Source organism: Scyliorhinus torazame, chromosome 19 (genome assembly GCF_047496885.1).
Source record: "Scyliorhinus torazame isolate Kashiwa2021f chromosome 19, sScyTor2.1, whole genome shotgun sequence".
Classification (NCBI taxonomy): domain Eukaryota; kingdom Metazoa; phylum Chordata; class Chondrichthyes; order Carcharhiniformes; family Scyliorhinidae; genus Scyliorhinus; species Scyliorhinus torazame.
In genome coordinates, this window is record NC_092725.1 from 71,369,184 (window position 1) to 71,391,010 (window position 21,827).

At 52.5% G+C, this 21,827-nt stretch overlaps 1 protein-coding gene across 3 annotated transcripts in view; it reads right to left on the minus strand.

The window, feature by feature from the left end:
• Window positions 1-21,827, minus strand: part of efcab6 (EF-hand calcium binding domain 6) — a 200,550-nt gene that overhangs the window by 70,497 nt on the left and 108,226 nt on the right. For all 3 annotated transcript variants that reach the window (XM_072484515.1, XM_072484514.1, XM_072484513.1), the window contains 3 exons: window positions 16,459-16,573; window positions 12,722-12,837; window positions 12,356-12,585 (listed from right to left, as the gene is read on the minus strand). In XM_072484515.1, coding sequence (XP_072340616.1) covers window positions 12,356-12,585; window positions 12,722-12,837; window positions 16,459-16,573 — 461 coding nt within the window. The remainder of the gene's footprint in view (window positions 1-12,355; window positions 12,586-12,721; window positions 12,838-16,458; window positions 16,574-21,827) is intronic.

Here is a 21,827-nt window from a genome sequence, read left to right on the forward strand (position 1 = left end):
TAGTAAATGGATGGCATTCGAGGCAGGGAGTATTGTGGTGGACAAAGAGGGGCAGGTACATTATGGTGCGTGGTAAGCTGCAGGGGGCCCGGGTGGTGTTCGTGAACATCTATGCCCCGAACTGGGATGACATAGAATTCATGAGGCGCATGCTGGGTAAAATCCCAGACTTGGAGTTAAGTAACTTGATCATGGGGGGACGGACTTCAACACAGTCCTGGATCCAGCATTGGACTGATCTAAGTCCAGGTCGGGAAAGAGGCCGGCGGCGGCCAGGGCCCTGTGGGATTTCATGGATCAGATGGGGGGGGCATGGACCCATGGAGATATGCGCGACCAAGGGCGAAGGAGTTCTCCTTTTTCTCCCATGTTCACAAAGTCTACTCGCGGATTGACTTTTTTGTGTTGAACAGTGCGTTAATCCCGAGGGTGGTATTAGGCCATTGCGGTCTCGGACCATGCCCCGCACTGGGTGGACTTGCGACTGGGATTGGATGTGGGATTGCTAGCGGATGAAGAGGTGTGTGGACAGATAAAGAGGAGCATCCAAAACTATGTGACAACAAATGACACAGGGGAGGTAACAGCAACAACGGTTTGGGAGGCTATGCAGGCGGTTATTAGAGGGGAATTAATTTCTATTAGGTCCCACAGAGAGAAGAGGGAGAGGGCGGAGAGGGAGAGGCTGGTGGGAGAGATACTTAGAGAAGACAGGAAGTACTCGGAGACCCCCGAGGAGGGGCAGTTAAAGGAGCGACGGAGATTGCAGGCGGAGTTGTATTTGCTGACCACTGGGAAGGCGGAAGCACAGCTGAGGAAGATGAAAGGGGCAGTCTATGAGTATGGGGAGAAAGCAAGTAGGATGCTGGCGCACCAACTTCGCAGGAGAGAGAGGCGGCCAGGCAGATCGGGGGAGTGAGGGATAAGGAAGGTAATACGGTCTTGGGCCCAGAGAAGATCAATTAAGTCTTCAAGGAGTTTTATTGTAAACTGTACGAGTCAGAACCCCCGAGGGAAGGGGAAGGGATGAAGCAATTTATGGATCAATTGAGTTCCCAAGGGTGGACGAAGATCTAGTGGAGGGACTGAGGCCCCGGTTGAGTTGGAGGAGGTAATTAAGGGCCTAGAGAGTATGCAGTCGGGCAAGGCCCCGGCTCCGGACGGCTTCCCTGTAGAATTTTATAAGAAATTCTCGGAGCTACTGAACCCACTCCTGCTAAGAACCTTTAACGGGGCAAAGGAGAGAGGAACCCTCCCCCCGACGATGTCGCAGGCATTGATCTCGCTCATTTTGAAGAGGGAGAAGGATCCACTTCAATGTGGGTCCTACAGGCCGATATCATTCCTGAATGTAGATGCCAAACTGCTGGCTAAAATGTTGGCTACCAGAATAGAGGACTGTGTCCCGGGAGTGATTGAGGAAGACCAGGCGGGTTTTGTCAAGGGCAGGCAATTGAACATAAATGTGAGGAGGCTCCTGAATATCATTATGATGCCCTCAGAAGGAGGGGATGCAGAAGTAGTGGCTGCAATGGATGCAGAGAAAGCCTTTGACAGGGTGGAATGGGAGTACCTGTGGGAAGTATTAGGTAGGTTTGGATTCGGTAAGGGATTCACAGGGTGGGTGTGGTAGTCACCACTGTTGTATTGTATCTCACGCATACGAGGGTATTATGGTAAGGCCCCCGTACTACAGGTACGGGGGTAAATCCCTGCCTGCTGGCTCCGCCCAGTAGACGGAGTATAAATGTGTGGGCTCTCCGAGCTGCAGCCATTTCGGTAGCAGCTGCGGGAGGCTCCACATCTCTGCGTAATAAAGCCTCGATTACACTCTACTCTCGTCTCGTCGTAATTGATAGTGCATCAATTTATTACGCAGAGATTTTACAACGATGGATCTCCGTATCAAGCCTGATCGCCTGCAGCTGCACCCTCAAGCAGACAATGCCAAGTCGGCCTTCGCACATTGGCTAGCTTGCTTTGAAGCATACATGAGATCTGCGACAGTACCACCCTCAGAGGCACAGAAGTTCAAGATCCTTTACACGCAGCTGAGCTCCAATATCTTTACCCTCATCTGGGACGCGCCAACCTACGCTAAGGCCATGGTTCAACTGAAGGAGAACTACACTCAGCAGACCAACAAAACCTACGCCAGGCACCTCCTGTCCACGCGGCATCCACTCCCCGGTGAGTCTGTGGAAAATTTCTGGTGTGCCCTGCCAGGCCGTTTCAGCCGTTGAACATTCTGAGCTGCTAATTAGAGACGTGTTTGTTACAGGCATAGGGTCAGCCTACATCCGCCAGCGCCTCTTAGAAGGGCTACCCTCGACCTCGCGGCAACCAAGAAACTAGCGATCTCACTGACAGTCGCCTCATGCAATGTACAGGCGTATGCCCCCGACCGCACTGCCCACGCCACCTGGGCATCGTGAACCCCGCCAGCGAACACCCCATCGTGGACCCCATCAGCGACCTCCCACAGCCAAACCCAGGCCTGCGCCGCGCGGCAGTCAACCAACCCCGGGGGTCCCAAGTGCTACTTCTGCGGACAGACAAAACACCCCCGGCAGCACTGCCCGGCACGGAGCGAGCTCTGCAAGGCCTGCGGGAAGGAAGGATATTTCGCTGCTGTGTGCCAGGCCCACTCGATCGCCGCTATTGTCCCTGTACCCCCCACGTGCGACCCGCGGGCGCCGCCATCTTCCTCGCCTCAGACAACATGCGGCCCTTGGGCACCACCATCTTGCTCGCCTCACAACACGTGCGGCCTGTGGGCGCTGCCATCTTGCTCACCATCTTGTTCGCCTTATAACACGTGCGGCCTGTGGGCACCGCCATCTTCCCTGCCTCAGGACACATGCGGCCCGCAGGCGCCGCCATCTTCCCTGCCTCAGGACCCCTGCTCGTCGGCCACCTCATCGGGCCGTTCATCGCCTGCAACCGCCGCCGACCAGCCGTGTCGCGCCTCCATCACGATCGACCAGTCCCGATCACACAACTTCGCGACCGCATCGACGACAGTGAAGGTCGACGGGCACAAGATATCCTGCTTTCTGGACTCTGGGAGCACAGAGAACTTCATCCACCCGGATACGGTAAGGTGCTGTTCCCTCACGGTACACCCCATTAACCAGAAAATCTCCCTGGCCTCCGGATCCCACTCCATGGTGATCCGGGGGTACTGCACCGCCGCCCTCACCATCCAGGGCGTAGAGTTCAGCGGCTTCCTGCTCTACGTCCTCCCCGACCTCTGCGCTGCCTTCCTACTTGGCCTGGACTTCCAGTGCAACCTCCAGAGCCTAACCCTGAAATTTGGCAGGCCCCTACACCCCTTACTGTATGCGGCCTCACAACCCTTAAGTTGAACGGCCTTCTCGGTTTGCAGACCTGACCTGGATTGCACACCCGTCGCCACCAGGATCAGATGGTACAGGGCCCAGGACAGGACCTTCATCAGGTCTGAGGTCCAGCGGCTGCTACGGGAAGGTATTATCGAGGCCAGCAACAGCCCCTGAAGAGCCCAGTAGTAGTTGTGAAAACTGGGGGGAAAAACAGGATGGTCGTTAACTACAGTCAGACCATCAATCGGTACACGCTGCTCGACGCGTACCCCCTCCCACGCATATCTGATATGGTCAATCAGATTGCACAGTACTGGGTCTTCTCGACAGTGGACCTGAAATCTGCCTACCGCCCGTACACCGCGTTTGAAGCAGACGGCCGCCTTTACCACTTCCTTGGGGTTCCCTTTGGCGTCACTAACGGGCTCTCGGTCTTCCAACGGGAGATGGACCAAATGGTTGACCGGTACGGATTGCGGGCCACCTTCCCGTACCTGGATAACGTCACCATCTGCGGCCACGACGCTAACCTTTCCAAATTTCTCCACACCGCTAGACTCCTCAACCTAACCTACAACAAGGAGAAGTGCGTGTTCAGCACAAACCGATTAGCCATCCTCGGCTATGTGGTCCAGAACGGAGTGCTAGGGGCCGACCCCGATCGCATGCGCCCCCTCATGGAACTCCCCCTTCCCCACTGCCCCAAGGCCCTCAAACGATGCCTGGGCTTCTTCTCGTACTACGCTCAGTGGGTTCCTAACTATGCGGACAAGGCCCGCCCACTCATTCACTCCACTGTTTTCCCCCTGAAGGCCGATGCTCACCAGGCCTTCAACCGTATCAAGGCCGACATCGCCAAGGCCGCGATGCATGCGGTCGACACGAAGCTCCCCTTCCAAGTCGAGAGCGATGCATCAGACGTCGCTCTCGCCGCCACCCTCGACCAGGCAGGCAGGCCCGTGGCATTCTTTTCCCGCACCCTCCATGCCTCTGAAATTCGGCACTCCTCCGTCGAAAAGGAGGCCCAAGCTATCGTTGAAGCTGTGCGGCATTGGAGGCATTACCTGGCCAGCAGGAGATTCACTCTCCTCACTGACCAACGGTCGGTTGCCTTCATGTTCAACAACACACAGCGGGGTAAGATCAAAAATGATAAGATCTTGAGGTGGAGGATCGAGCTCTCCACCTACAATTATGAGATTTTGTATCGCCCCGGTAAGCTCAACGAGCCCCCCGATGCCCTATCCCGAGGTACTTGTGCCAGCGCACAAGTGAACAGACTCCGGACCCTGCACGACGATCTCGGTCACCCAGGGGTCACCCGCTTTTATCACTTCATAAAGGCCCGCAGTCTGCCCTACTCCATCGAGGAAGTCAGGGCTATCACCAGAGACTGCCAGGTCTGCGCGGAGTGTAAACCGCACTTCTACCGGCCAGACCGAGCGCACCTGGTGAAGGCCTCCCGCCCCTTTGAACGCCTCAGTGTGGACTTCAAAGGGCCCCTCCCCTCCACCGACCGAAACACGTATTTTCTTAATGTGGTCGACGAATATTCCAGATTTCCCTTCGCCGTCCCATGCCCCGATATGATGTCAGCCACCGTCATCAAAGCCCTCAACACCATCTTCGCTCTGTTCGGTTTCCCCGCCTACGTCCACAGCGACCGGGGATCCTCATTTATGAGCGATGAGCTGCGCCAGTACCTGCTCAACAAGGACATCGCCTCGAGCAGGACGACCAGCTACAACCCCCGGGGAAACGGGCAGGTGGAGCGGGAGAATGGGACGGTCTGGAAGGCTGTCCAGCTGGCCCTATGGTCCAGAAATCTTCCGGCCTCCCGCTGGCAGGAGGTCCTCCCCAACGCCTTTCACTCCATTCAGTCGCTCCTTTGCACTGCGACTAACGAAACTCCCCATGAACGTCTCTTTGCCTTCCCCAGGAAGTCCACCTCCGGGGTTTCGCTCCCAACGTGGCTGGCAGCTCCAGGACCCGTTCTCCTCCGCAAGCACGTACGGCTCCACAAGGCGGACCCATTGGTTAAGAAGGTACAGCGAGACTTCCGGGTGTGGCTATGCCGAGGTAGGTCGCACGTTCGGCAGCTCCTGCCGGCAACGGACTTTTGGGCTCTCCAGAGGGGCCCCAACGGCAATTGTTCGACGGCTTCCAGTGTAGGAAGGTGACAGCAAGGTCCCCCCGACATTATATGGAATGGACCAGGAGTGGAGCGGTTAAAAAAGTGATCTTGGGGCAGTGAAAAGTGCGAGGGAGGAAAAGCAAGATGGCGGCGGGTGGAGACCAAGCAGCGTGGGCGCAGTGGTCGCAGGAGCAGCAGGAGTTTCTTAAACGTTGCTTTGAGGAGCTGAAGAAAGAAATGCTGGCGCCAATGAAGGCGGCAATTGAGAAGCTTGTGGAGACCCAGAAGGCCCAAGGGGCGGCGATCCGGGAGGTGCGGCAAAAAGCCTCGGAGAACGAGGATGAGATCTTGGGCCTGGCGGTGAAGGTGAAGGCGCACGAGGCGCTGCACAAGAGGTGGGCGGAAAAATTCGAGGACCTGGACAATAGGTCGAGGAGGAAGAATCTTCGGATTCTGGGTCTCCCTGAAGGAGTGGAGGGGCCCGATGCCGGGTCATATATGAGCACGATGCTCAATTCGCTGATGGGCGCGGGAGCTTTCCCGAGGCCTCTGGAGCTAGATGGTGCTCATCAGGTCCTGGCAAGGAGACCTAAAGTCAACGAGCCGCCAAGGGCTGTAGTGGTGAGGTTCCACCGTTTTATGGACAGAGAGTGTGTCCTGAGAAGGGCCAAAAAAGAGCGGAGCAGCAGGTGGGAGAACACGGAGATCCGAATTTACCAGGACTGGAGTGCGGAGGTGGTTAAGAAGAGGGCTGGTTTTAACCGGACTAAGGCGGTGCTCCATCGGAAGGGGGTGAAGTTCGGGATGCTGCAGCCAGCGCGATTGTGGGTCACGTTCCAAGATCGGCACCACTATTTTGAAACGCCCGATGAGGCATGGAACTTTATACAAACTGAAAAGTTGGACTCAAATTGAGGGTTGGTCGTGGGGGGATGTTTACTGTGTTTATTGCATTTGGGGACTGTTCTCTGGGTTTGAGTGCTGGGTGGGGATGGGTGAATGAATTTGATGTGGGGGCTGTGGGAGAGTGTGGGCGTCGGTGTTGGAGGGGCAAGGCCCCACGGAGGAAGAGGGGGAGTGGAGGCGCAAAAAGGAGCTGCGCCAGAGGGGGCGGGCCGGCTCAGGAAAGCGTGGGCTTTTTCCCGCGGTAGGGAAGGATGGGGGTGGGGCCGGGGGTGAAGGGCAGTGCTGGAGAGGAGCGCACACTGACTGCCAAGGGATGGGGGGATTCTCACACTGGGGGGTCGATGGAATGGCGGGAGAGGCCGGGTTCAGCAGGAGTCAGCTGACTTACTGTGTCATGGAGGGGAGCAAAATGTCTAGATGTGGATTTATCATAGAATCATAGAATTTACAGTGCAGAAGGAGGCCATTTGGCCCATCGAGTCTGCACCGGCTCTTGGAAAGAGCACCCGACCCAAGGTCAACACCTCCACCCTATCCCCATAACCCAGTAACCCCACCCAACACTAAGGGCAATTTTGGGTACTAAGGGCAATTTATCATGGCCAATCCACCTAACCTGCACATCTTTGGACTGTGGGAGGAAACCGGAGCACCCGGAGGAAACCCACGCACACACGGGGAGGACGTGCAGACTCCGCACAGACGGTGCCCAAGCCGGAATCGAACCTGGGACCCTGGAGCTGTGAAGCAATTGTGCTACCACAATGCTACCGTGGATCTAGCTGGGGGGAGAGGGGAGGGGGGAGAGGGTGAACAGGGTTGCTGCTGCATTGGCCAAAGGGGAGCTGGAAGTAGGAGAGGTAGTCGGGGCGGGGGTCCGCCGCCTGCGGGACTGGAGGGTGCGGGAGGCGCGGGCACGTGGCTGGGCTAGAAAAGGAGATGGCTAGTCGGCAGGGGGGGGGCGAGTAGCCCCCCAATCCGGCTGATAACTTGGAATGTGAGGGACCTGAATGGGCCGGTCAAGAGGGCCCGGGTGTTCGCGCACTTTCCATTCAGGGCTGGATGCGAAGAACAGAGGGGTTGCAATACTGGTGGGGAAGCGGGTGTCGTTTGAGGCAATGAATATTGTAGTGGATAATGGAGGTCGATATATGATGGTGAGCGGTAGGTTGCAGGGGGTGCGGGTGGTACTGGTGAACGTATATGCCCCGAATTGGGATGATGCCGGATTTATGAAACGCATGCTGGGTCGTATTCCGGATCTGGAGGTAGGAAGTTTGATAATGGGGGGGGACTTCAACACGGTGCTGGACCCAGCACTGGACCGGTCTAGGTCCAGGACGGGTAAGAGGCCGGCTGCGGCCAAGGTGTTCAGGGGGTTTATGGACCAGATGGGGGGAGTGGATCCATGGAGGTTTGTCAGGCCGCTGGCCAGGGAATTTTCTTTCTTTTCCCACGTCCATAGAGCCTACTCCCGGATAGATTTTTTCATTTTGAGTAGGGCGCTAATCCTGAAAGTGGAGGGAACGGAATATTCGGCCATAGCCATCTCGGACCACGGCCCGCATTGGTGGAGCTGGAGTTGGGGGAGGAGGGGGACCAGCGCCCGCTGTGGCGCATTGATGTGGGACTATTGGCGGATGAGGAGGTGTGCGGGCGGGTGCGTGGGTGCATTGAAAGATATTTGGAGGCCAACGACAACGGGGAGGTGCAGGTGGGGGTAGTCTGGGAGGTGCTGAAGGCGGTGGTCAGGGGAGAGCTAATCTCCATTAGGGCCCACAGGGAGAAGAGAGAGGGGAAGGAGAGGGGGAGGTTGGTGGGGGAGATTTTAAGGGTGGACAGGAGGTATGCACAGGCCCCCGAGGAGGGGCTACTCAGGGAGCGACGGAACCTCCAGACGGAGTTCGACCTGTTGACCACAGGGAAAGCAGAGGCACAGTGGAGGAAAGCGCTGGGGGCGAGGTATGAGTAAGGGGAGAAGGCGAGTCGGATGCTGGCACACCAGATTTGTAAGAGGGAGGCAGCGAGGGAGATTGGTGGAGTTAAGGGTAGAGGGGGGAATACGGTGCGGAGTGCGGTGAGAATAAACAAGGTATTTCGGGACTTCTATGGGGATCTGAGCCCCCAGCGGGGGAGGAGGGGATGCGACGATTCTTAGATCAGCTGAGGTTCCCGAGGGTGGAGGAGGAGGTGGTGGGTGGTTTGGGGGCACCGATTGGGCTGGAGGAGCTGGTTAAAGGATTGGGGAACATGCAGGCGGGGAAGGGCCCGGGGCCGGATGGGTTCCCGGTTGAATTCTACAGGAAATACGTGGACCTGCTGGGCCCGTTGCTAGTGAGGACTTTCAATAAGGTGAGGGAGGGGTGGACCTTGCCCCCGACAATGTCTAGGGCGCTGATTTCTTTGCTCCTGAAGCGGGACAAGGATCCACTGCAATTTGTATGGGCACATAAGACCCCGCGAGTAAAGAGACTGTTTCTAGAGCGCAATTGGGGGGGGGGGGTTGGTGCTTCCCAACTTCTGTAGCTACTGTTGGGCGGCTAATGTGGCCATGATTAGGAAATGGGTAATGGAGGAGGGGTCGGCATGGGGGCGGCTAGTGGTGGCACCGCTGCCGTTCTCGCCGGCACGATACCCAAGCCCGGTGGAGACGGCAGCATTGAGGGTTATGAGGCACATGAGGCATTAGAAGGATGGGAGACCTGTTTATAGATGGGACTTTCCCTAGCTTGAAGGCGCTGGAGGAGAAGTTCAGCCTGCCTCCTGGAAATGCCTTCAGATACCTCCAAGTCCGCGACTTTCTCAAAAAACAGGTGGGGACATTTCCGTTGCTAACCCATCGAAGGATACAGGACAGGGTGGTGTCTGGCATCGGGGTAGGAGAGGGGAAGGTGTCGGACATCTACCAAGAGCTGTAGGAGGCGGAGGAAGCCTTAGTGGAGGAACTGAAGGACAAGTGGGAGGAGGAGCTTGGTGAGGAGTTAGATGAGGGCCTGTGGACTGATGCCCTGGGCAGGGTGAATTCTTTCTCATCATGTGCCAGGCTCAGCTTAATTCAGTTTAAGGTGGCACACTGGGCTCACATGACGATGGCGAGAATGACCAAGTTCTTTGGGGTAGAGGACAGGTGTGCGAGGTGTTCAAGGAGTCCAACGAACCATGTCCATATGTTCTGGGCATGCCGGGCGCTTAAAGAATTCTGGCAGGGCTTTGCGAGGGTTATGTCCAGGATTTTGGACACGCAGGTGAAGCCGAGTCCAACAATAGCGATCTTTGGGGTGTCAGAGGATCCGGGAGTGCAGGAAGCGAAAGAGGCCGAGATGTTGGACTTTGCCTCCCTGGTAGCCTGGCGACGAATCTTGTTAATGTGGAGAGACTCGAAACCCCCGAGTGTGGAAACCTGGGTTAGTGACATGGCTGGGTTCCTCAGCCTGGAGCGAATAAAGTTGCCTTGAGAGGGTCCTTGCTGGGGTTCTCCCAGCGGTGGCAACGTTTCCTGGACTCTCTAGGGGAGCAGTAAAATGTCAGCAGCAGCAGAAATCGGGGGGAGGGGGGGGGGGGGGGGGGGGGGGGAAACTGTCTATTTAATGTATATTTTCTTTTTGTATAATGATAACAGCCACCTAGTTTTGTTAAATATTTTTCGTTTATTTTTCTGTTTTTAGTTATGTAAAAATTCTGTTTGAAAAAAGCTTTAATAAAAACAAACTTAAAAAAAAAAGAAAGTGCTGGTGGAGGAGGCGATTGCCCCGGTGAGGGTGGCGGTATCAAGCGCAGCAGTGGAGGTGCGGGAGCAAGGTGAGACACTGAAGCAAGTGGAAGAGGCATTATCGCAGCACAGTGATCAACTCACCTCGATGGGGGAGGAGTTGCGGAGGGTGATAGAGACCAACAAGGGTCTGCAAGCCATTTTGGAAGACCTGGAAAACAGATCCAGGCGACAGAATCTGAGGATGGTGGGTCTGCCCGAAGGGGTGGAAGGTCCGAGGCTGACGGAGTATTTTGCCACGATGTTGGCATAGCTATTGGGGGAGGGGGACAATCCCTCCCGATATGAACTGGATCGGGTCATCGGTCGTGGAGGCCTATATCAAAGGCGAGCGAGCCGCCAAGAGTAGTGACTCTGTGTTTCCATAGGTATAGCATGAAGGAGAAAGTCCTGTGCTGAGTGAGGCACGATCAATTTGACTAAAGACGAAAGTTGAATCCAAACTGAGGCTTTATTGGTATCAGATGTGTGGCCTCCCACAGCAGCTGGCGAAATGGCTGCGAGCTGGAGGACATGCATATTTATACCCCGCCTCCTGGGCGGAGCCAGTAGGCAGGGGCCACAGGCGAACCTGTAGTGCAGGTTCTACCCTACATCCTTTAATATAAGTAGAACAGTGGTTTACCACACTCGGCAAAGCAGAAGTGGGAGGTACAGTGGGCTGGAGTTGGTATACGTATATACTAGGACTTGACGGTGGAGCTGGCGAGGAGGCGGGCTGCCTTCAGACGGGTGAAGAAGGCACTGTACATCAGCAAGGTGCAGTGCGGCATATTATATCCAGCTAAGTTGAGAGTGACCTACAAATCCAAGCACGTTTATTTGAAGACGGCGGAAGCAGCGGAGGAGTTTGCAAGGGCAGAAGGACTATGGCAGAATTGAGAAATGGTCGTGTACCGATGTAGCCTCATGTAATTTTATTTTTTTCACTGCATGTTGGTGTATGTACTAAATGAGTCAATGCTGTATATATTTGGACAAGGGAAGAGATGCAACTTTCATTTGCAATGATGGTTCTTTGGGGCTTAGGTTTGTATGCGGGGGTTGTGTGCTAAAGGGGATTTCTTGGTTTTCCTGGGACAGGGCAAAGGGGAAGGAGACCCGGGCGGGGGCCTCCATGCTGGCCGGTTTAAGCCAGCCAGTGAACGGGAGCGAGGTGGGGGAGGGGCTGCAGCCATCGGAGCCTGGTAGAACAGGTTCTGGTGAGTCTAGCCGGGGTGAAAAGTTGGGGAAAGGAACCGAGGTACGGGGGAGGAGTTTACAAGAGGAAGTGGAGGGGAGGAGTCTGGAAGGGGGTGGGGGGTCTACAATTCATGGATGTCATTCACAGTACTCTTTTGGGGATTGGATGGCATTGAATATTAGGGGGGGTGTTGGGGGGTGGACTGTATATGTCAATGGTGACCATAGGCGATTCCTGATTCCTTTTTCTTTTTCCTTTTTTTTCCCCCACCTTGGGAGGGTTTGTTTTATTTGATGCTTATATTGTCAGGTGGGCCACTGTTTGGGGGGTGGTGGGAGGATGGGATCGTTGTTGTTAATAAGGGGTTTGACATTGTATTTGTTACCGTTTACTGTTTGCTGGTGGGGTGTAAATTCTGAAGAAAATGTGAAAATGGAGAATAAAAATATTTTTTAAAAATAGTAAAAGGGTGGTAAAAAGGAGTGGTGCTAATTAGGCCACATTGCACATTTCCTGAATTTTCCCTAGATTGAACCTAGGTCTTAGCTATTAGCCAATTACTTGATTTTAGTAGATTTTAATTTGTTCAATGTCCTTTCCTATTCCCTTACTGAGATGATGGTTTACATCTTCTAACACAATCCTGCTCTTCTTCTAAGCAAAGTTTCATGTCATTCAACCTATTAATTTCAGTTCAATGCTTGGCATTCCTCACCCTCTCTTTCCAACTCAACCCCCATCCCTCTCCACCCTGTCCCTAGTTTATCTAATTTTATTAAAATGGTTCCCTCTACCGTTCAGTCCGCTCTAAAGCCCCTGCTCAGAACGTCAACATGCTTTTTCTCGACAGATGTTGGCTGACCTGCAATGGTGCATTTCCAGCATTTTCTGCTTTTGCCTCAGATTATAATTTGTGTAGATTTTTGCTTTTTACTTGCATTGAGGAAGGATTTTTTTTTAAAGACAAGTACAATGTAACCAATACAAACAGATTTTAAAAAGCAAAACCGTGTACTGACTCGGAAACAGATGTGTTCCAGCAGTGGCCCTGCTTGGACTCGATCATCTTAAGTATCTTAAGGAATTCGAGATAGGCTAGTTTTGACTCGGGCACCAGTCCCAACATCCCTAGAAACCGGTGATACTCCACTGTTGTGAGCAGGCAGTTGTCAAGCAGTGTACGAAAGTCAAACATCGTAACTAGTCCATCATGGTTACGGTCTAATTGATCAAATACAGAATGCAAATCCTTTAAAAAAAATTTCAACAGGTCATTAATAATGTCACCCAGTATTAGCAACATGATTTTAAAATACTCTTTCACAAAAAAAAACAAATTGCAATGTCCACAGAAAATATAGATACACACAGCCAAATGGTCTTACCAAAAGTCTATATTTCAGTTTATCCCCGATGTAATTAAAACAATCGTCAGCAATCATGCGTCTCATATTGAAATCACCTGCATCACTGGAACACTGCTTTGATGCAGGCACTGGACCTGCAGACATTGTAAATAAGCATTTAAAATCCAATTCAATAATAGTTTTAATTCCTTCCGCCCTCCCCCCTTCCGCCCATTTTCCCTTTACTGCCACCCTGGCCCAAAACTAAAGCTAGTTTTGATCAACCACTAAGAACTGAATAAGACAGGTGTCCCATGTTTGTCTCATCCTCTGCAATGATTTCCCCTATTTCCCACTGGGAAAGGAATGGGACCACCCAGGGTCACCTTGCAATAACACCAGCAGAGATTAGAAGCCACAATAGGGAAAACCTAATTGTATGAATCATGGATTTGATGCAGCAAGTCAGGTACAAATATATGGGAAAAAGCTCCAACCCAAGAATCCAGAACTTTCAGATCTCACTTTTTACTAATTTTTACTCTTGCTTTCAGGATGAACGACTTGAAAAATGGACTTGATTGATAATATAAATACTCTAGTTATTATTTTAATAATAACCTCATTATTCTTCACACCAAGCCAACATATCCCCTACAAAGGAGGACTCCATCTTGTTCAGCTGTCATCAAGTTGTATTCTCTTTTAATTAGTTAACTTAGTGGGGAAGCAGTGGTGTGTGGGGAGGTGGTGACGTAGTGTTATTGTCCCTGGACTAGTAATCCAGAGACCCAGGGTAATGCTTCTGAGGACCCAGATTTTAATTGAATTAATTGAAATTTTAATTGAATAAAAATCTGCAATTTAAAGTCTAACAATGACCATGAAACCATTGTCATAAAAACCCATCTGGTTCACTCATGTCACTCATGGAAGCAAATCTGTCATCCATACTCCAGATCCCCAGCAATGTGGTTGGCTCTTAAATGCCCCACAAGGGTGTGGTAGTATGTATTGGGGGTCATGTGGGACTGGAAGCCTCCCGTATCTCGACAATGTAACCATCTGCGGCCACGATCAGCAGGACCACGACGCCAACCTCCAAAAATTCCTCCAGACCGCCAAAGCCTTGAACCTCACGTACAACGAGGACACGTGCGTTTTTAGCACCGATTGGCTAGCCATTCTGGGCTACGTAGTGCGCAATGGGATAATAGGCCCCGACCCCGAACGTATGCGCGCACTCATGGAATTTCCCCTCCCGCACTGCCCAAAAGCCCTGAAACGCTGCTTGGGGTTCTTTTCATACTACGCCCAGTGGGTCCCCCAGTACGCAGACAAGGCCCGCCCCCTAATACAGACCACGACCTTCCCTCTGTCGACAGAGGCTTGCCAGGCCTTCAGCCGCATCAAAGCGGATATCGCAAAGGGCACGATGCGCGCCATCGACGAGTCCCTCCCCTTCCAGGTCGAGAGCGACGCCTCCGACGTAGCTCTAGCGGCCACCCTACCAAGCGGGTAGACCCGTGGCCTTTTTCTCCCGGACCCTCCACGCCTCAGAAATCCGCCACTCTTCAGTAGAAAAGGAAGCCCAAGCCATAGTGGAAGCTGTGCGACATTGGAGGCATTACCTGGCCGGCAGGAGATTCACTCTCCTCACGGACCAACGGTCGGTAGCCTTCATGTTCGATAATGCACAGCGGGGCAAAATCGAAAACGACAAGATCTTAAGGTGGAGGATCGAGCTCTCCATCTTCAACTATGAGATTCTGTATCGTCCCGGAAAGCTGAACGAGCCGTCCGATGCCCTATCCCGCGGCACATGTGCCAACGCACAAATTAACCGCCTCCAAACCCTCCACGAGGACCTCTGCCACCCGGGGGTCACTCGGTTTTACCACTTCATCAAGTCCCGCAATCTCCCATACTCTTTAGAGGAGGTCCGTACAGTCACAAGGGACTGCCACATCTGCGCGGAATGCAAGCCGCATTTTTTCAGGCCAGATGGAGCGCACCTGATTAAGGCTTCCCGCCCCTTTGAACGCCTCAGTCTCGATTTCAAAGGGCCCCTCCCCTCCACCGACCGCAACGCATATTTTCTTAATGTGGTGGACGAATACTCCCGCTTCCCTTTTGCCATTCCCTGTTCTGACATGACCGCGGCCACAGTCATTAAAGCCCTGAACAGCATCTTCACACTGTTATGTTACCCCGCTTACGTCCACAGCGACAGGGGGTCCTCTTTCATGAGTGACGAGCTGCGCCAGTTCCTGCTCAGCAAGGGCATAGCCTCAAGCAGGACGACCAGCTACAACCCCCAGGGGAACGGGCAAGTAGAGAGGGAGAACGGCACGGTCTGGAAGGCCGTCCTACTGGCCCTACGGTCCAGGGACCTCCCAGTTTCACGGTGGCAGGAGGTCCTCCCGGACGCTCTCCACTCCATCCGGTCGTTATTATGTACGAGCACTAATCAAACGCCGCATGAGCGTCTCCTTGTTTTCCCCAGGAGGTCCTTCTCTGGAACGTCGCTGCCGACCTGGCTGGCGGCCCCAGGACCCATCCTGCTCCGAAAGCATGTGCGGGGACATAAGGCGGACCCGTTGGTCGAAAGGGTCCACGCGAACCCCCAGTACGCCTATGTGGAGTACCCCGACGGCCGACAGGACACGGTCTCCCTGCGGGATCTGGCGCCCACCGGCAACACGCACACCCCCCCCGACACCATCAACCCAACCCCCCCCTTTCCTGCCACCACCGCACCCCGCGACTGCCCCCTTCCCAGGAGGATCGGTTCCCCTCCCCTCAGCACTGACCAAGAATAAAGCCCAAGCTGAAAACGTAAGGCTCCTGGAGGCGACAACACCGGTACAAGCACCACCACCACCGGGGCCGAGGCGATCGACACGGACGACCAGACCACCCGACCGACTCGTGGCGTCGATCTAAAACTAAATATGGACTTTTCACAAGAACATTTTGCTTTTCTTCCCATACCCTCTGTAAATAGTTGCAGCAGGACAAAATTGTACAATACTGTATTGCCTTGTGAATGTTTTTTTTTCCTCCCAGGACCAGCCCTGTAAACCCTTACCACCATACGAAGCGTCATCCCGCCGGGTTCATTTTTGACAAGGGGTGAATGTGGTAGTATGTATTGGGGGTCATGTGGGACTGGAAGTCCTAATGTCATTGGCTGACAGATCCCGGGTCCTGGTTGGCCGTTGACCTCTAGCTCCACCCTGAAGGCGGAGTATAAGAAGCCGGAGTCTTCCCCCGCAGGCCAGTTTACTATCGAGCTGCGGGGGAACAGACACGCTTAATAAAGCCTCATCGACTTCACTCTATTCGTCTCACGGAGTCTTTGTGCACTACAAAGGGTAATTAGGGATGGCAATAAAGGCTGTCCCAGCTAGTGATGCCCACATCGCATGAAGGTCGAGGAGTGCATGATACCATCAAAGCTGAAAGGAGTAGAAATAAAGATAAGGTAAATCAAAGCATAAGGGCTAGACAATATCAAACTTGGATTTAAAAATCTTAGTTGCAGAAAGCAAATGTTCCAAAAGGGGGATAACTCAGACAGAAGCAGTGTGGTGAATACCAGGAGGAGCCTGATGAGTACATTTAGAGACAAGAAAGAACAGGTGAAATCATTTAAAATGTTTCCTATGCAAGAACAGCACTTCAGGTGCTGTTGTGATGATGGAAGCCGGTTTTAGATACAATCGGTATGTTTTTATAATCGCTGTGTGACTAATGCTTAATATTCTAGTTACCTTTAAAGCGTTCAGAAAAGTCAGAGAAATTTAAGTCTTGATTCCTGAAACCCAATACATCAGCTAGAATGTTAAACTGGTGTTCATCCATGATTATGTCACAATCATGCAGCACCTAAAGACCAAGGAATTAAACATCATGTTACAAAATATATTTTAATAATACATTAACTGCACAGGTCTCTGCCTGCTAAAACAATATACCACTGCTTCAAAGATGGTTATCCCACACATTTAATTGGCTTTCACTCAGAAGATTATTTCGCAATAAAATCCATCAAACAATAAGGATATTTACAGTAACCCATTTGTTTTCTACGACCAATTTCTATCATCATGCCCTCTCTCCTTCAGCAATGAGCAGAGAGCAATCTGGGCTATGGATTCCTTCTTATACGTCCTGTAATTAGCTGATAGAAAGTGAAGGATATTGTGGGGGCTACATGGAGAAAACAAAGTGATCTGGCCAGAGCACCATTTTATCCCCCTGGATCAGAGAGATTCAGACTTGGAAATTTCACTCCTACACAAGAGCTACAATGCAGATACTGGTCGAGATTCTCTGTTGCGAGTCTGTCTCGCTACCGCTGCCAGTGAGGATGGAGAATTTGGTGCTCAGTTAAATTGCGAGGAGGAGGCACAGGAGAGACATGGATAGCAAAGGAAGGAGAAGGGTTGCGTGAGGGAGGGGGCCGGAGGGGGAGGGAGGGGATGAACCCACAAAAAAACTAGATGCAAGGGGCTCAGCTGCAGGGGGATAAACCCAAAGGCAAAAGGAGGACCAGAGGGAATGGCAACAAGCAGAGAAGCACAAGTCACAGCCAACAACAGGCAGGGCAGTAGAGGCAGACCGGCCAAATAAGGCTCACCACCACCGAAGGAAGACGAAGCAGGCAATTTTAAATATGTACAGCGAGTCTGGCCCATTCACTCTTTGGTTGATTTTTAAAAATCTTGCTTTTTATTTTTTACTTCTCTGTCTTTTTCTCTTATATAAACCACAACCGCACCCTAACTGCATTTGTAAAGTGCTACTCGCGGGTACCACACCTGAAACTCAACATTCAAACCACGAATATGTAATGTAAAACAATTTGTTTAATATAAGATGTGAAAATCCAATAAAACCATTTTTTTTGCAATTGTGGGTGGGTTCCTGATATCAATGCCTCGCGGGACTTGGGTAGACCCCCTAAGGCATAGTGGCTGCTGGAAAACCGTGGGAGGCTCCACCCAGCATCGACCCACGACGTCGTGCAACTGTTCGAGCGTGACGTGGCCAATAAATCTCGCCCATTATCTACTTATCAGGAGTAGTGGGAGAGCCACAGTGAAACTGACTGAAACATTTGCAAAGTAGTTCCAGCTAACAACAACCTTTTCTCAACTTTAATGAAGCTGTGACGTGCTTAAAATTCTAAATGATCGAAATTATTGATTTTTTAAAAAATCAATTGACTATAAATGGGTGGAAAAAAAGTCGCCGAAACCTGTTTTAAATATAAAGCAAAATTAAAAGCTGCCTGCTTTCCTACACAGCCTGCAAGCTGACAATTCCTGCACATCTTTGGACTGTGGGAGGAAACTGGAGCACCCGGAGGAAACCCACGCACACACGGGGAGAAGGTGCAGACTCTGCACTGACAGTACCCAAGCTGGGAATCGAACCTGGGATCCTGGAGCTGTGAAGCAATTGTGCTAATCACTATGCTACCGTGCTGCCCACAATGGGAGTTATGGGGAGAAAGCAGAAGATTAGGGATGAGAAACATATCAGCCATGATTGAATGGCTGAGCAGATGTGATGGGCCGAATGGCCTAATTCTGCATCGATGTCTTTTAGTTTTATGGACATACACACATTCTAGTACTTCTTAACACAGAACATTGTAGCTTACATGTCACTGCATAATTTGATAAAGTACCACACTCTTTGGGTGGAATTTTGAGCCCGTGTTAGCCATCAGTGAGAACGGCAAAGCAGGCGGAAAGATGGCGAGAATCGGGAAACACTCAGGTCGCCATTACCATCCAGGGTGCCAGTCAGAAGGGGCAGTGTAGAGGTCGCAGGAATCCCAGATAAGTTCAACTTGGGGCCACGGGAGGGGTGGGGTCAGTATCAGCATCTCAGGAAGTGGGGTTGCTCACAGGCCTTAGGGCCCTTCAAGTCTGTGAGCCTCTAGGTTTAAAGGGGTCTGGCGGCTGGTGTGCAGGCTGTGCTTCCGGTGTCCTGCTTGCTGGGTTTGAGTGATATAACCACTGAGGGATTGTCCTTCCAGAGTGGCAACTGGAAAGTGGGTGAGAGCAGGTGAATCCATGGGGTCAATGCTGGGGGTGACTGCGAGGTGCCATGCTGCATGGGCAGAGTGGGGGACACTGACAGGGGTTGTTTTCCAGCCTCATGAGACCTGAAGACCCTTAAATGGGGTGGGGGGATGGGGGGGGGGGGGAGGACCTGTGAGATCCTCCCACAGGAGGTAGACTGCAGTGAAAATGAACCCCCATATGCATGTGAAGCCAGAGGGCATGAGATGTATGGAAGTTTAAGGCTACTGGTGATGAAAGCCAGGCTGACAGGGATTAGTGTATTGGTGGCTGGCCATTCAAGTTGGAAGGCTCACTTAATCCGCAGCATTGCGAGCTGGGAGAATGAGGGTGCCCTTTAAGGATGAATTTGACGTGCTAATTTTATTCTTCACACACATCAGGTGTGCCTCACCTGCCATATGGGGAAACCAGTTGCCCAATCGGATTCCTGACCCTTCCTGTCAATTTCATCAGCATTGCAATGCTGGACTGTGCCACTAATTGGCGCCCAAGTGCAGCTTGTGGCCAATGCCATCCATGACCTCAAAACGGTTGCACCAAGACTGACGGCACTCAAGGAGATGCAAGTGTGTGGTGAACACACATCTGACGACACCCCATCTCGAACAGAATTTTACATCGCTCCCAAGCCCCGACTCCCCCCTCGGATACCAGAGTCCCTCCGTGCCCTTTGTACTGAGTGGAGGGATTTCCACTTGTTGTCTGGTGGTGTCCCCAGTGGAGGACCTTCTCCGGAGTCCTCCTCCTCCTTAATATCAGATACATGGGGTGGAGGGCGTTGCAGGCAGCAATTCCATACAACCATAAGTTTCATTGGTTCTTGGACTCCGAAGACACCTGCCCTATTTGTGGCCTTGTGGAGTCCATGGACCATACTTATATAGATTGCTTTAGACTGCACCCCCTTTTCAGTTATTTAAAAAACCTATTATCACAGTTTTGCTTCAGTCCCACGCTCCTGTTCTACGGTCATCCGGTGCAGAGGGAGACGGGAAAGGAGGAGGCCCTCCTCGTGAACCTGCTCCTGGGGCTTGTCCAAACTTGCCATAAACAAGTCCAGGCAGCGGGTGATCAAGGGGAGTCATCAGACCCAACTCCACTACGGCAACATTTGCAGCTGGTGTCCCTGGAGAGGGAGCGCGTGGGGTCCACCAGCACCATCAAGGCCTTCTATGCCAGGTGGGTACTACGGGGAATAGGCTGCCTTATCAATCCCCTGAATCACATTTTGGTTTATGCTTTAATTTTCATGGAAACCCTACAGTACAGGAGGAGGCTATTTTGTTCATTGATTCTGCACTGACCATCCGAAACAGCACCCTACCAAGGCCCACTCCCCTGCCCCATCTCTATAATCTCACCTAACCTGCACATCTTTGGAATGTGGGAGGAAACTGAAGCATCCGGGGAAACCCACGGGGTGGTGTGTTTTTGTTTAAGGCTCCTTTTCGGGAGCTTTCCCTTTAATTTGCCTATTAGTTTGTTTTATTTAGTTTCCTTGTTTATTTGATTTGCACTAAAATAGTTGGAAGCCTAACCCGAAACACTGAACTCCAAAGCTCATAGGAAAGGTGCTCAAATAGGGGATGTGCAAGAGTGGATGTCCCATATCCTGAGAGAGCTGAAGGTCAGCACATTTCCAAAACTCCTCACATCTACATAACAGAGAGGTGACATAGATCTGGCCTCCAATGAAGGCATTATGGGGAAGTCGCTCATCAGTCACCCTGTTCAAGGGATGACGGGGGGGGGGGGGGGTTGTCTTGTTCCCCCATGAGGTTAGAACGCAGGTGCATTGAATGCACTTAAGTGTCTTAACACCTCACCCATATGGGGGAATGTGGCCCACTGAGGCTCTGTAGAAACAAACGTTTCACTCAGGAGGAATGCCGGGGGGGGGGGGGGTCCAATGGCTCCTCAACAGGTTAGAAAGGCAGCTGGAGTGAGATCCAAAAGTCCCACTGTCCTCTGGCACTGAAAGTCGTTTCCACTTGTGCCTGCACCATGCAGTTGAAGCCCTGCACCCTGGAGCCCATGCCCTCAGCCTTGGAGGTCAGGAGCTGAACCATGGAGTGTAAATCCCCCACCACGAACTTCACGTCCTGTGCCCAGGTCTCCAATGTTGGCCTTGTTGCATTGGAGTGACAGCACCATCCCCTCAAATAGAAGGTGATGGGCTCCCTCCAGTCGGCCTTGCAGTCCGAGGAGAGTGCTGTCATCCTTTCCTGATGCATGCAACTCTGCCTCTGCAGCTCCAGCTGCTCTGGGACGACCATACCCAGGGGTACGTCATTGGCCCGGGGCTCAGAAAAAGTCCTGGGCACCGCCAGCCCTCAGGTGCTGAGTCCCTGGCACGTACCTGCCTTTGCCTACTGTGGATCATCAGTTGTGAGGCGTTCACCAGTGAGTGACCCAGGAGCTTGCCTACTACTTAATCCCACTGAGGTATGAGTATCTGTGCTGGTGGAGGATATGGGCGTAGGTATGACACCTCTGCAATGCTAGTCTCCGAAATAACTGCCTCGGAGCTACTCAGGTCCGTGGTGTCTCAGGACCGTGAGGATGGTCGAGGCGGGTCTGCTGATTGACCTCCAATGGAATGGAGATAGCATTAAGGTGGGACAAAGGATCACTGATAGGAGAAAAGTCACTTATGTGAGGCTTCGGTCATGGCTGGATGTGTTGAAGATTCTCACTTATGTCTTTGGCCCCGAGCTCGCCGGCAAGCTCAAGGGCCCGTTCCTCAAATGGGGTTAGGGTCTTAAGCTCCGGCATCATTCCAGCCGGCTGTGGCCACTCATGTCTATTGTGCTTGAGTTTGTCCTGCAATGACACAGATGGGGAGAGTGCAGGTGGCACTTGTACCATGTCAGATGGGAATGAAGTCTGGCATGTGTGGGAGGTGATTGGGAGCGGGCATTTGAGGGGCATCTGAGCTATTGGGGTATTGCGTGGGGAGGGGGCCGCACACATGACAACTGCTGTGACCCCACGAGGTGGATGGGAGTGAGATCACTGTGGAGATGTGAGGGTTGTGTTGC